Source organism: Elaeis guineensis, chromosome 4 (assembly GCF_000442705.2).
Source record: "Elaeis guineensis isolate ETL-2024a chromosome 4, EG11, whole genome shotgun sequence".
In the NCBI taxonomy this organism is placed as follows: domain Eukaryota; kingdom Viridiplantae; phylum Streptophyta; class Magnoliopsida; order Arecales; family Arecaceae; genus Elaeis; species Elaeis guineensis.
Window position 1 is genome coordinate 27,329,138 of NC_025996.2, and position 14,172 is coordinate 27,343,309.

The following is a 14,172-nucleotide window of genomic DNA, read 5'->3' on the forward strand; positions in this document are numbered from 1 at the left end:
TTGCCCACCTGGAGATGAGCACCGATCCAACGGAGGAGGATCTAACGAAACCCTCCATTTGCCTACTTGGAGATGAGTGCTGATCCAACAGAGGAGGATCTGACCGGGTATGGGAGGGGAAGTCGCCCTATAGTACGGTGGCTCTATAGCGGGCCGATGGGGTTGGAGATGAGCGTCGATTCAACGGAGGAGGAGATAAGCGTCGATCCAATGGAGGGGGTCGATCGGATGAGAATAAAGTCGCCTTATAGTAGGGCGACCGATCCAATGGAGGAGGAGATGAGTGCTGTTAGAAAATCGAGTAGGCAGCATGTGTAGATTTCAAAATTTTGAAAAATAGGCAGCGAAAAATCAAACGGATTACATCCTTTAACCTCACATGCAAGATATCAAATCTAAACCTATCCAAGCTCAGAAAAAAATACATATCAATAATCTAAAATTTTAAAAATACTTATGAGATCAGATATCATTACTTTGACGTAGGTAGATATTCACCGCTTCTGATGACCTCGGATTCGTAGAAGGTTGAGCCGCATACATGTCCGGTCTCTACGGATATCCATCAAGATTTATCTCAATTTTTTTTCTCCTCATAGAAAATTCTTTTTCCCAAGAAGAACTTCAACCTTGAACACTTTGATCAACTTTTTTGATCTGGACTGCGGGATCAACTTCTTGATCAGTAGCCTTCTTCTTCTTCTCCTTGATCTATAATCTCTAAGTTTCCAATACTACTTTTGGGCATATGGAAGAGAGGCACCCAACCTTTGGGCATGGAAAGGAAAAGAGGGAGGAGAAGAGGCATGGAGAGGGAGAGAGAGGAATTTTGTTGATGAAAATTCTATTATCAAGAAACCCTAGAGACCTCCCTTTATATAGATACTATCCTGATACATATTAGGAACCCAATTATCTTAAAAAAGTAGATCCTTATCTCATAAGTATCATCTATCTTTTTAATCTGATTTATGTCAATTAAAATCAGATATAAATGGTATATAATCAGCCCCTTAAAGTATGTACAAGAGGCATCCATAGAATACTTGTCAGGTAGTTGGCGCCCCATAAAGGGATCTCTAGCCAAAAGAGATGTGGCGTGGCCCCCACTCTCTCCTCCACGCCATGACACATAAGAGGGGGTGGGCTCCTTTAGGATATGGCGCCCAATATTTATCAAAAAAAAAGGGATGCGCCATCAAATCTTCCAACTATTCCACATGCACACTTAGAGATAATTAGGAGATAAAGAAGATATAATGTTAGGATAATTATGCCAACTAATTGACTTCATCAAATCCTCTTGGGCTCATAATTAAGAGCCCAATTAAACCCAAATAGATTTAGATTAGGTTCAAGGCTATAAACTTGATCAAATCAAAGTCCCGAGAAGAATTAGGTTTAACCGTATACTAGCATGGTTCTCATAAACCTAATAAGATTTTAATAAACCCTAATCCAATTGGAACTTCATAAGTCCAATTGATAAATTCAAGATTAAATCTCTTAATGTGTAACCCCATAGGTTCCATTCTATCTGGTAGTGAGATATATTGTGATCTTCATCACAATATCATCGAAACTCTTTTCGATGGATTGAAATATTTTCAATTTTATCCTTCGAGGGCCATCGATTATCAAGATGACACCCGATGAGTCTCAAATCCATCAGTGACACCTAGCAATATGTAGTGGCAACCCAATAGAATGAAAGTACGAGCCTTTAGGTACAGTTATCATATGATTCAGTCATTCTATCGTGTGCCCCGACTTGACAGACGTCATGGAGAACTCGTCAAACCCCATCGTCAGTCATATGCTAGATTGACTCGACTCGAGTTCATTTGTGAATCTCATAATTTTTTTTTTCAATATTCACACTTGCTTTGGTCAAAGACTTTCTGAACTCAGTCTCGCAAATCATATAGGACTTCTCTTTTTCTATCAAGGTCGATAGATTTCATCTAGATGCATGCTACTCCAAATAGCGAATTTGAACCTACTGAAGCCAACATATACAGCAAGGACCCAAATGGCTAGGGGCCAAGAGAACGTGCAGTCAAACCCAGTAGCCTCACTGCGAATAGCCAACGACACCGCAAGTTAAATGACCACTCACACCACTGCAGCATCGAGAAAACTACTGACGAGTGAGTAGACATTCATGCGGTTCTTGTATTGGTTACGCTCAGTGCAAGTTGTTCTCTAATAACCATCCGTACCTTCATCCTAATATCTATACACCGCAGATCCGAGACTCATTTGCCCACAAAGGAGGTGAACCATGTACCGATCTAAAATGGATCGATCACTGTTCTCCGTGACGATTTTTTGATCGGGAGCATTTAGAAATTAACCATTAATTAATGTATGTCTTCAATTCTTAACTTTTTAAGAATATACAAAAATCAATTTTGTTAATTTTTAGGATAAATTATGGACACATACATGATTGAAATGAAAAATTCTTTATTGATAATAAAAAGATTATAAGTACAAGTTTAGGTCCTGAAAATATATAATATGTCAGTCAACAATTGACTTCTAGGATACAAATGTAACAAACACCGATCCAACGTAGGGGGTGGACTGCATGAGAATAAAGTCGTCCTATAATAAGGTAGTTTTGTGAGTCGGTCTTTTATAGGATGAGTTTGTGAGTCGCCTTTTGGTAAGGTGACTCATAAAGTCATCATTCTATCCACGATTTTATTTGACTGGCTCACCCTTCCCATATGACGTAAGGGTGGATTAGATGGTACATAAAATCGTCCTACGACAAAGTTATTTTTTTTAGATATTAATTTTATAAATTTTTTTAAATATATTATTTTTATAATTTATTTTTAAATAAAGCAGTACAAAAACCCGATTCCCACGGTCTCTCCCGTTCCGTCCGTTCCCAAACACCTCCACCCGATACCCCTTGGAAAACCCAACTCTCGATTCGCCCTCGCCATTGCCTGGCGACCCCAGCGATCAAGGCCTTCGTCGATTCCCCAGCCCATGGCGTCGATGCCTGCCAGCGGTCCCGCGGCCGCCTGCGACGAGGAAGTGCTGGTTCTTGAAGCGGAGGAGGGTGGCGGGGGATCGTCTTGGCGAGCCGAACCGCCGTTGGCCCTCACGGCGGTGGAAGAACAGCAGGATTACCGCGCCCTCGAGTGCCGCTGCTTCTGGAAAGCGGGGTCCTACGAAGTCCCCTCCAGACCCTCTCAAACCTCTCATGGTTCTTGATCTTTTCTCTCCTCTAGAAAGAAAGCGGCAGCTGCCTCCCTTTATCTTGCACTGATGGATTCTTGTGTTCTTTTTTGGTACCTTCTTGTACAGGTTTGCTGGAATCATCTGATTTCGACCGTGCACGCGTGCATCCGAAGTTCCTGCACACCAACGCCACGTCGCATAAATGGGCTTTTGGAGGTTGGTCTTCTTTTTTACTCTTTCCTGATTCTTCTTCTTCTTCTTTTTGCTTGTAGACCATCCGATGGAGGCATTGTATGCTATGTGATTTCTACTATTTGCATGAAGAATTAGTGGCAAGGAGGGAAGTTCTTGATGGTGTTCTTTATTTTGCAGCATAGTTATCTTATCTTCTTGTAATTTGTAACGAGTAGTCTGCAATGCCTTTTTTGTTTGTTTGATGCATTCTTTAAAAATTTGAATCAGATTAATGATTTTGTAGCGTGCTTGTTTGATGGCTATTGCAGTATCGGTTAGGAGCATGGGCATGAAAATGCAATATGTAGCCGAGTGTGGGTGTCTAGAAAATAAGATGTTGGACAGATTGTCTTTGGTCGGTGGAATGATAAAACAGCTATAATCACCTAATGTAGGAGTTTTGTTCTGGATCTCTGTGCTTGCTACCTGAGCAGATCCATTAGGTGTTGTCGTTACTGCGTTCTAGGTTTGGATAAGTTGCAATCAATCCTTTGGTGTAGTAAGCTGACAATAGGGGGTTGTGACACGCCATAAATCATATTGTTTTGTTCCACTTGTCATGATATATGATGATGGATTGCATTCAACCTGGATGCACCATTTAGTTTCAGAAAGTTAATATATTGCTAGATCAAATAAATCAAATAACCTTATCACCCTTATGAATAGTATATGGTGAATCAAGGAAAGGCTGCAGATAGTATTAACCCTTGAAAGTTGTACCTAGGTTGTAACTTCCTTTCCAATCATGTGTACTGCATATGAGCTATTTCTTTTTTTTTTTAAAATAAAGATTTTGATCCCTATAGATCATGGATGCGGCGTCTCATTTGCAGCCGTCTACCTACCAGATCTTGTTTCAAAGTTTATCTGTCATGGCTAAGTAGATTGATCGAACATGTTATTCGGCATGTGATATGTACTATTATTTGGTATAGGGAGATTAGATTTGAATTTGGTTTCTAGATTAGTGATACTGCAAAGCTGAAGAGCATGATAGCTTCTTTTCCCTTGCCAACTCTTGAACTGTGCTAATATGAGTTCCTTGTTTAATTTAGATATGGAATTCGAACACATGGTAGAGACTCGAATAACTGTACCAGGAACTAGTGCTTGTCACGGGCAACTTAGCCATAGATTTTGATATCAGGAATTGCTACAGAACTATGCTCCCTATTCCATTTGCCGTGCTGTGTTGGACCATGAGCAATTACTGTTTACAACAGTAATTGTTGTTCCACACTATCCGTTCAAGGCTTTAAGCAATGGGCACAATAACAGTTTGAATGCCTTGACACTGTTTCATTTACCTACTTAATAATCTTGTTCTGTGTAGTGGGAGGGTTTTGAATCTTTTGTCTGTGGTAATTCATGGTACTGGTCGTGGGTTCATATCCACTAATATTCTGGTGTCATGATACTTGCTCTTATCATAGAGATGTTCTTGCAATAGTTTTGGCACAATTTGGCACATCAACTATTGAAAGTCCAATTGTACTAAAGTCTTAAGTTCTCATTTTACTTTTCCTTGGATAAACATATTCTGCAGTGTAAACATATGCCATTGATTAAGCTTTAGTCCGGTGTGATCTGTACAAAAGGTATTCTGCATCATAACTTTGAACTCTTTGGAAGACCGAGGAATGTGATGTATACTCTTCTCTGCCTTTTTCGCGACTATTGTCCAAATTGATGATACTATATAATCAAAGATATGGATTAACAAACATTATAGAGGAATTTCATAATGCAGATGCATAGTTATTGGATCCTGGAAGTTTCGTATAATCAAAAAAATAAAATAATATATATAATATATATATATATATATTATATATATATATATATATATTTGAATGCAAGTAATCTCCAGCTTTGAATGGTTTTTGCACCTGTGAGTTATGACACGAACCAAAGACTCAAAGTGTCTTAGTCTAACATCTGCAATGTGCAGTAGAGGATAAGATCCAAAGAATAACTTGTATAAATTTAAAGCTCTCTTCACATATATAAGACTTCTAGAGTTTAGAGAAAGTTTGCCAACAAGTTAACTGATGAAGATTTTCAAGCTGGCAATTGATGTGGTTTTTTTTAGTTAGAAATTTTAGAATATCCTGTCTTTCATGCAATACTTATTCAACAGCATCTTGTACATTCATTATGGTAGACCTTTAACCTTGAGAATTTTTAAGGTGAGCTTTGCTGAAACTTTTTTAAAAAAAATCCATTTCTATACTTTATGTTATCTCTAGGTTTCTCTTCCTGCATTTGGGGTCTGCGGTCAATTTCATATACTTACATTTTCTATGCAATATGGAAACTTCACATTTATGTGTCTATCAGATTATCCTTTTAATAAAATCTAAAGAAAGCACAAAAATGATCTTAAAGGAATCATGTAGCTTTTATTGACTGATAGATGTGGTGTTAAAAAAGAATTTTCTGATAGATATCTGAAGAGTAATTCCTTTACGTCACTTAAAATGGATTAAATATTGTTCCCCGAATTCAAGGTTGAATTGCATTATTTGGTAGATGTTTTTAGGAAAGATCTTAGTTTGAAACATGTCAATGGTTATGTATTTCAGCCTTTTGAAGCTGTGAACGTGAATCCCATCCATGCGAAGAAATCTTTTGCCTACTAGATTTTTACTATAAAATGCCAATTTTGAAGGAGTTACTGACTTAACCAATATGGTGTTTAAGAAAATAACTGTTTTTTTATGCTAGCTCCTTTTTTCATATGTTCTGACCAAAATGATATGATTTGAACCATAGGTTTTGAATGATTCTCACTGATATTAAGATGTGATGTTTTTTGTTGATGAGCTTAGTATAGGAAGCAAGAATTTAGATCCTGGCAGGATGTCCCATGGGACATTGGGATAGGATACATCCCATGTGTTGGGACAAAATTATCCCGTCATAGTCCTAGCATTCCAATCGGGATGTCTTGGGACATCCCCTGTCTCAAGTATCAGGACGGGTGAGGCGGCGGCGGCATGTCCCATTCCAAAGAAAAACTGGGACAACCCTATCCCATAGGATTTAAAACCTTAATAGGAAGACACCACATAAAGTGATACTGATGGACTCTTGACTGTGGTAGGCTTGATTTCATCACATTGATAATCTCATAATTCTATGCTTGACCTAGTCATTTTGTTTTCAAGTTTTTCACTTTAAAAAAGTTTGCTTAGTGGGTGCAATGATACATGAATTTACAACAAACATGTAAGCATCTTTTATTTAATCTTAGGATGTTCGATATTGACCTCTTTATTTTGTTTATCTGACATTGATATGATTAAAAAATTATAGAACTAAATACAACCTATTTATCTGGTGCTTTCGATGGATAATCTCTTAGAGGCTTGGCGATCTAATAGTTGAATGCATAATTTTTATTGGTTTTGGCTCTCAAAATGCAGTTCCAACACCTGGAAATGATCTTTTTCGGCTGGTTGCTTATTCCCTTGAAGGGCTTGAATATGGCATACTTTTGTTGCTCTTCATCAATTTACTTGTAGAAAAGGGGAAAAAGTGAAAGAAGATTAGTGGAAAAGCAAAAAAAAAAAAAAAAAAAAAAAAAAGGAGGAGCTTTTGGCAAGATATTATTTGTAAGACTGCTTAGCTTCGTCAATGTATGCTGTTTAAGAAGTCATATTTACATCCTTGGGACCCTGTTCATGCTTTGCACATATACTTGGCATTTTGTGTTATTCAGTATCCAGGGAATTCTTTTGAGCTCGCCACCCTGCTTTTCTTAATATAATCATGCCCTTTTTATTTGTTAGAATTATTTGTTTTGAGAATTTAATTGCGGTTATGCTTGATCCATTTTTTATTGACTTTGAAGTTCTTGTTCTATGAACTGAAGAATTGATAGCTTGCAGTTCTTTTATGTGTTGGAGTTTGTTGCTTACTACTAAGTTATCTCATCATCTAATTCAATGCTGCAATTTAAGTAATCTCATTTTATAGTTGCTTTGTGATGTTGAATGTTGATTATCGCTGTTATTCCTGTTTTATGCAGCTATAGCTGAACTTCTTGACAATGCCGTTGATGAGGTATTCAGCACACTCTTGACCACTATATACGATGAGAAGGCTTCTGAGTCTAGTAACATGCAAAGCTTGTTGGACTCTTGAGGCTTCCAGTTTTCTTATTTTGAATAGCATGCACACACCTTTCAGCACCAGACTGAAAAAGAGAATTCTAGACTCCTCTCTTCTCTGTATGTGGGCTCCAGGAAACAAGTGTTACTTAGTTTATTATTTTTATTTCTGTTTGTTTTAAATCCTGCCCATACCGCTACAACCACCCAATCCCATTTACACATATGCACTCATCTTAGAGTGCATTTGGTTCATGACCAGAATCGGAATCATACTAGATTGGAATGAGAATCGGAATGGCCATATCCCGCGATGCTTTGGTTTGTGACTAGAATCGGAATTGGATTCAGAATGGGATTTGAATACCAGTGGAGAGTGGAGATTGGATTTGGGGCAATTGGGGCATTCCGTTCCCCCTTGGAATCAGAATAAGAATGGGACTCCCCCAACTAATTTGTTGGAATGGGAATCACTCATTCCCATTCCCATTCCATAGTCCAACTCCCCCCAACCAACATACCCTTAGTGTATTTCTTTTCTTGGAGAGAGATAAGAAAAATACAAACATTCAGAAGTTAGAGTTATGCAGATATTAAAAAAATGTTACACTGGGAGATCAAAGTTGTTCATGCTATCTCTTGTGTGCATTCTACATGTCAAGATCTAGTATAATTTGATTGAAGTATCAGTATTGCTGCATCAAATCCAAGTCTGGTTTATGGTAGATGCAGTAGTTGACTTGCAAATTACAAATGCTTTAAGCTAATAATTGCTACATTTTCAGATCTAATATGGTCTCATTTATTTTGCTTCCTAGTGATATGTTTTGAAAAATTTCATTACTCTGAAGCTCCTGCAATTCCTGCTGATCTGACTCAGAACCCACCATACTTTTACATGTGGCTTTTTAGATTTGCAATGGTGCAACGTTTGTGAAGGTGGATAAGATAAACAATTTGAAAGATAATAGTCCTATGTTGCTTTTTCAAGGTATTTGGCCTCCTTAGAGGATTTGTACATATTTTATGTGTGAGTGACAGCTAACATGTACTTTGTCGAATTCACTGACATAATCAAGGTATCATTGCAGATGATGGAGGGGGTATGGATCCAGAAGGTATAAGGCAATGCATGAGCCTGGGGTTTTCATCCAAGAAGTCAAAGACCACCATTGGCCAATGTATATATCTACTTGCTTTCACTTCAATATCTTTGACTTTTTTTCTTATGCTCTATAATCTTGTCAACTCATCCTATCTTAACTCTTTAAATATTTATACTGCATTTTTTTCCTGTTATCTTTTGCATCAAGACTAATTTCTTTCTATTTTTGAAAGAAAGTGATGCTTCAATGTATACATATGAACAAGTCTGCTAACATGGCAAATGTATTCTGTATAGAGTTTAATAAATCCTGTGTAAACGTGGGTTATCATTTTTTACTAATTATTTTTGACACCACATTGTAGACTTAAGTGGATTGGTCTTCCTGTAAGTAGTGCTACTTAATGAATTTCACCGTCCATGATTTTAGCAAGAATTTCAGAAGTTAATCACATTACAAAAATTGTTGAGGCTTAGGACTGAGTACCTTAATATGTTCTAGATACCCACCATTTTTTTGAGAACTTAGACCATGAAGGATTACTCTTTCCACTGTGAGCTAACTTTTCAGTTTCAGGTTCACTTATTTCATGATACGGCCTAATTTATTCTTAATTTCCTGTAGTTTTTTTTTGCAGCTTCACATCGATAATTGATTGTTTATATTCATGATGAGGTACCATGCTGTGTATAATTTGCAGATGCTTTGGTGGTGATAGTTGATGAGATAAAAATTGGCTTGTATTCTAGCAAAAACCTTTATTGAATTAGGGTCACTAAACTTGATGGGTATGAACTAGTAGTAGGAATACTCATGAAATTGAGGTTCATTGAAAAATTGTTGGCCAAGAGATTCCATAATGAGATCACACATGCAAAAGATTAAAGCGATAGACGTGATGCATCTTGAGATAGGGTGGATATATTGCAGCATTTCATCTGGTTGATGTGTTTGCCACTTGACTTTGGAGACTAAAGGGTTTTTCTTTTAAGTGATAAGCCTTATATTAAGTTATGATAGATATATGGGAATGTTGAATAATTGATAGGGTCTTCTTGATGAGCTGGTGTTGTAGAAGTGAAAATACCAAGATGTGTGTCTCAAAAACTAGGAAGGATAAGAAAGAAAGGATTACTGCTAGATGGAAATCAAATTGGTGGATAACTTGGTTACATTGTTTTGGCATGTGTAATTGACATATTGGGATGTTAGTAGTGAGAGGAGTGAGGATCGTATTCAAGGTCAAGAAAGTGCAACGAAGATTTATGCTAACTATAACAATAATTCTAACTTGCAAGATAGGATCTGAAATTTAACGACAACCTTATCTTTAAAGGTTTACTAGGAGTTATTTGGGTTCCTTGGCTTTGTGTAAGTACCCAGTATATCTCTAGCATACAATTGTGTGGGACTAAATACATGCTGGCACGGATCCTTACACTCCCCTCTTTAAGCCCTGGCATCCTTGCTACTTGCTAGGTTGAAAATCCAATCTCAAACATAATCACAAAAAACGAGTGGCTCATAGTCAGTCCCAAAAGGGCCAACCAAGGTTTGCGGAACAGATACTAACGGTGGTACCGGCGGTTTCGGCCGGCAGGCGGTATGGTTCGGCACGGTTCCGTACCATGATGAACCGACGAAGGAAAACGGTGCCGAATCGGGAGAAGAAAAAGATACAAGGAGAGAGAGATAGAGAGGGAGAAGAAAAAAGAAAAAGAGGAAGGGGAAGGGGCCTGCGGGGCCGTTGGACAGTGCAGTCCACACATGTGGCTCTGTGGGCATGAAACAGGGGCATCGCCCCTGTTTCACGAAGGGTTTTTTTAAAAAACCTGTAAAAGGTGAAGTCGGCAACTAGGTTGCCGACTTCACCTGTTTAAATCCGAAAAAAAAAATCGATGAACCTATTTCGTTTCGAAGAAGGGGGTGGACTGGCAGAGCTGCGAAGGCCCTCCTCCCGCTCGACTGCCCTCCGGCCCGTCCGCATGGGCTCGCCGGCCACCGAGGGCCTTGTGATGGAGGCACCGTCCGTCCGGTGCTTCTCCCTCCGAGCGCTCTCTCTCTCTCTCTTTCTCGCTCTTCGCCATGCCCTATCGGGCGATGATGGGCTCGGAAGCCCTCCGACGGCTGCAGTGGGCCACCGCCGGCCTCCGATGCTCCCGCCCCCCTCTCTCTCCTCCTCTCTCTCTCCCCCCTCTGTTTTTCACTCTTTCTTCTCCGGTACCGGTGTGTGCCGTTTTTCACACCGGAACCATCCCGATTCTCCGTCGGTCCAGTTCGGTACGTTCCGTACCGAGCGGTTCGGTCCGGTACGGCATTCTTTGGCCTATACTATATGTAGTTTCCTCTAGTCATGTGCGGGCCATGGCTTGAGTTTGCTATGATACTTTTACAACTCGAAAACTGAAATCATTTAAATCTCAAGGTACATCCATCAAAGTTAATCAAAGTATTGAGATATTTAACGTCCTCAAAAGAAACCATATAATTGAATTAAATTCTACTAAATATATTATTCAATTATAAATTTTGAATGGTCTAAAATGCAGTATTTATACTTTCATAGACACAAGCAAAACTAGGCAAACAAATTGAGATATTGTTGATGCCACATTGTAGTCATGAAGTCCAATAAGGCAACTTCAAAATATTGAGCCCACTTTATCTAATAAGTCCACCAGATCTCTCAGTAATTACTTATAAAAGAATGTACATAGACTCCTACCATGAGTGAAGAACCAAAAGGTTCATCTGAAAGCAAATGAGTTGAAAATAAACACATGATCATATATTCCCTGAAAAACTTGAGAGTGGAAATTCATTGAAATCGTTATATTTTGAAATCTTGAAAGCAAGATTTTGAATAAAAATAGGATGTTATGAAAGGTTCAAACTCGAGTTTAAAAAATATCTAAATAATTTACTCAAAATCCACAAGAAAAAATATTTGTTCATAATCAATGGCCAAACCACATTGATATTTCAAAAAGTATTCTTATTTTTATATAGTTTCATATTTTTTTACACACTTGTACCTCGAGGCTACATAAATCCTTGTTGCAGAAGAGGCCACATGAAATCCTTATCGCTAAACTGGTTGAGATCATATCAATCCCTATTGATGATCTCATGATCCATTAAACAGGATTAAGGGCATCCCAATGCACAAGATTCCCATCGCTATGGGGTTGGGGGAGGATCAGATGTAGGCAGTCTTACCCTCATGTGCAGAGAGGCTATTTTTTGTTTCAAACTTGTGACATCCATGTTGCAGTGGATCAACCTTATTGTAAAGGCTCACTGGATATAGGCCACATAATCCCCCTCATAATCAGCTCCCCCCCCCCCCCACATAATGCGGATTAGGCCACATGAGATCCTCGAGGTCCATATGCACCACTTGATCAAGAGTCCACATAAATGCTCATTGACAATTCGAATGAGACCACATATACCACCTAGCCTGAGGCATGAAGAAATCATTAGTAATTTGAATGGGGCTGATATACCGTTTGGCTAAAAGACCACATAACTGATATAAGTCTTTCACTTTTATTATGACTTTGTAAATGCCTTACAAAACATGTATAAAATGTTCCCATGGGAAACAATTGATGTAGCAGTCAAAAATAAAATGGAATCTCAAGTCATTACGTGTATATCCATCTTCCAAAAATATCAATTTGGAATTTCTTAAACATTTAGAATTCCCATATTGAAACCAAAACATAGCCTCACATTTATATGGTACCAAGTTTTAAAGAATGAATAGATCTAAAATTTTTGTACAAATTGTAAGTTTTGAATTTCAAAACAACTTCAAAATCAAAGCCAGTTAAGAAATCCAAAAATATCTAAAGTATTGCTGAGGTTTAAAATCTTGAAAAAAACATGCAAATTTCAAACTAGTACAAAATTTAGAAAACATGGAATAAACCTGAGCTTTGAAAATTGTCTATGATTTGTATTTTTAAAACATCATTTCGGTGGGATAGGTTGGGAACTAGCTTATTGAAAAGAAGATCTAGGCTTCACATTGGATTCAAAAGACCAAAGTGTTACTTGAATAGAAAATTATAGATTTTGGAAAGTGTCATGTAGTTGAGTATTGAAAAAACATGCACAAACTTAAAATTCATTACAAGATTTTAAACCAAAATCAAATCAACTTAAATCCAAATCCATGGAGAAAGTTACCTACCTAATAAATAAAATGGAACATAGAAAGCCTTTCCAAGCTTTCCTTCATCATCATCATCATTATTATCATCTCTTTCTTCTTCTGGCTTCCTCCCTCCTAGCCAAGCTACCTCTTGTCTTTGTCCTTTGGATTATCCCTCTTGCCTCTCTTTATATAGGAAAGGAGAGGTGGTTCAAAATGGGGCCCACTTGACCTGGTTGGTTCCTACACCACCTGAGTGGGTCAATTGGAAAGGTGGGGCCTGCTAGGTGACTTGACCTACTAAAGTTGGTTGTTTAAGTAGCTAAATAGGTTAGTCGGGTTATGGATCTAGCTCAATAACTAAGGAGATAGGAAGTTAAAGACAGACGAGCGGCTCGATAATAAGTAAATCATTTCCCTTTTATTGTCATTTCTTTTATGTTACTTAAGACATGACATGTAAATAAGGAAGTTCCCCATATTTGAATTTATTAAAAATAATTAAAAAGTTCAATTACTCAAGAATAAAAAGTCGGTGTCACAACTTTAGTTCGAAACCTAGAATTTTGACTCTAAGTCAAATTCAACTTTCAAATCCTAAGGTGTTTCTCAAATCTTAGAGTTTCATAAATTCTTTTATACCTAAATAATACTGGAACTGAAAAGTTCGATTAAAAATTTACACATTAGTCTTCAACTCATGTCACCTGATTTGATGCTTAAGAACACTTAGCGCATTGCACACTTTCATTGGTTATACACATTGATGTAAGTGCATATTTTCTAGTTGTAAGTTGGATTGTTAGATTGTGCGAGGACAAGTGCCAGCATGTGTTTAGTTCCACATTTGGACCCTTAGCTTGGCAAAGATGCTAGGTCTTAATCAGTGGAGTGTGAGGACCTGTGCGGGTATGTATTTAGTTTCAAATCAGTAGTGTGCTAGGGGAATCTTGGTTGCTTATATAGCATGAAAGAACCCAAATCCTTTTTGCATGAGGTCCTTCTTGTTCCATGAAAAGCTTATACTGCCAAGACCATTAAGGTGTTCTGATTTCATGTTTTCTTGTTGCTGTCAAAGTTATGCTAGTTGTTTAGTTAATACTGCTGGAAGGTTATATTACATTTCTAAAAAAATTTGAGATCTTATGGGATTCAATATTATGAGCTATGTAACTCTGGCCTCTTATGCCTCTGTTATAGCACTACTATGATACTAACTACATTGACAAAGTTTAGCAGCTGAGCCAATTGTCACATGGCTGCATAAAAAATTTAAAACCAAATGGCTTTGTTATGAGAGAGATTAATGTATTTCCTGTATGAATAAGCTTCTTTGCCTGCATTGTACTGT

General features: G+C 37.8%; 1 protein-coding gene across 7 annotated transcripts in view; it reads left to right on the top strand.

Annotated features, from left to right (window-relative positions):
* Nucleotides 1–2,878: 2,878 nt before the first annotated feature.
* Nucleotides 2,879–14,172, top strand: part of LOC105043212 (protein MICRORCHIDIA 2) — a 66,108-nt gene continuing 54,814 nt past the window's right edge. For all 7 annotated transcript variants that reach the window (XR_012140826.1, XR_012140830.1, XR_012140825.1 and 4 more), the window contains exons 1-5: nucleotides 2,879–3,226; nucleotides 3,328–3,417; nucleotides 7,472–7,506; nucleotides 8,466–8,544; nucleotides 8,645–8,734. Coding sequence is in view for 1 of the 7 variants with exons in the window: in XM_010920676.4 (XP_010918978.1) it covers nucleotides 3,007–3,226; nucleotides 3,328–3,417; nucleotides 7,472–7,506; nucleotides 8,466–8,544; nucleotides 8,645–8,734 (514 nt within the window). In the remaining 6 variants the exon portion in view is untranslated. The remainder of the gene's footprint in view (nucleotides 3,227–3,327; nucleotides 3,418–7,471; nucleotides 7,507–8,465; nucleotides 8,545–8,644; nucleotides 8,735–14,172) is intronic.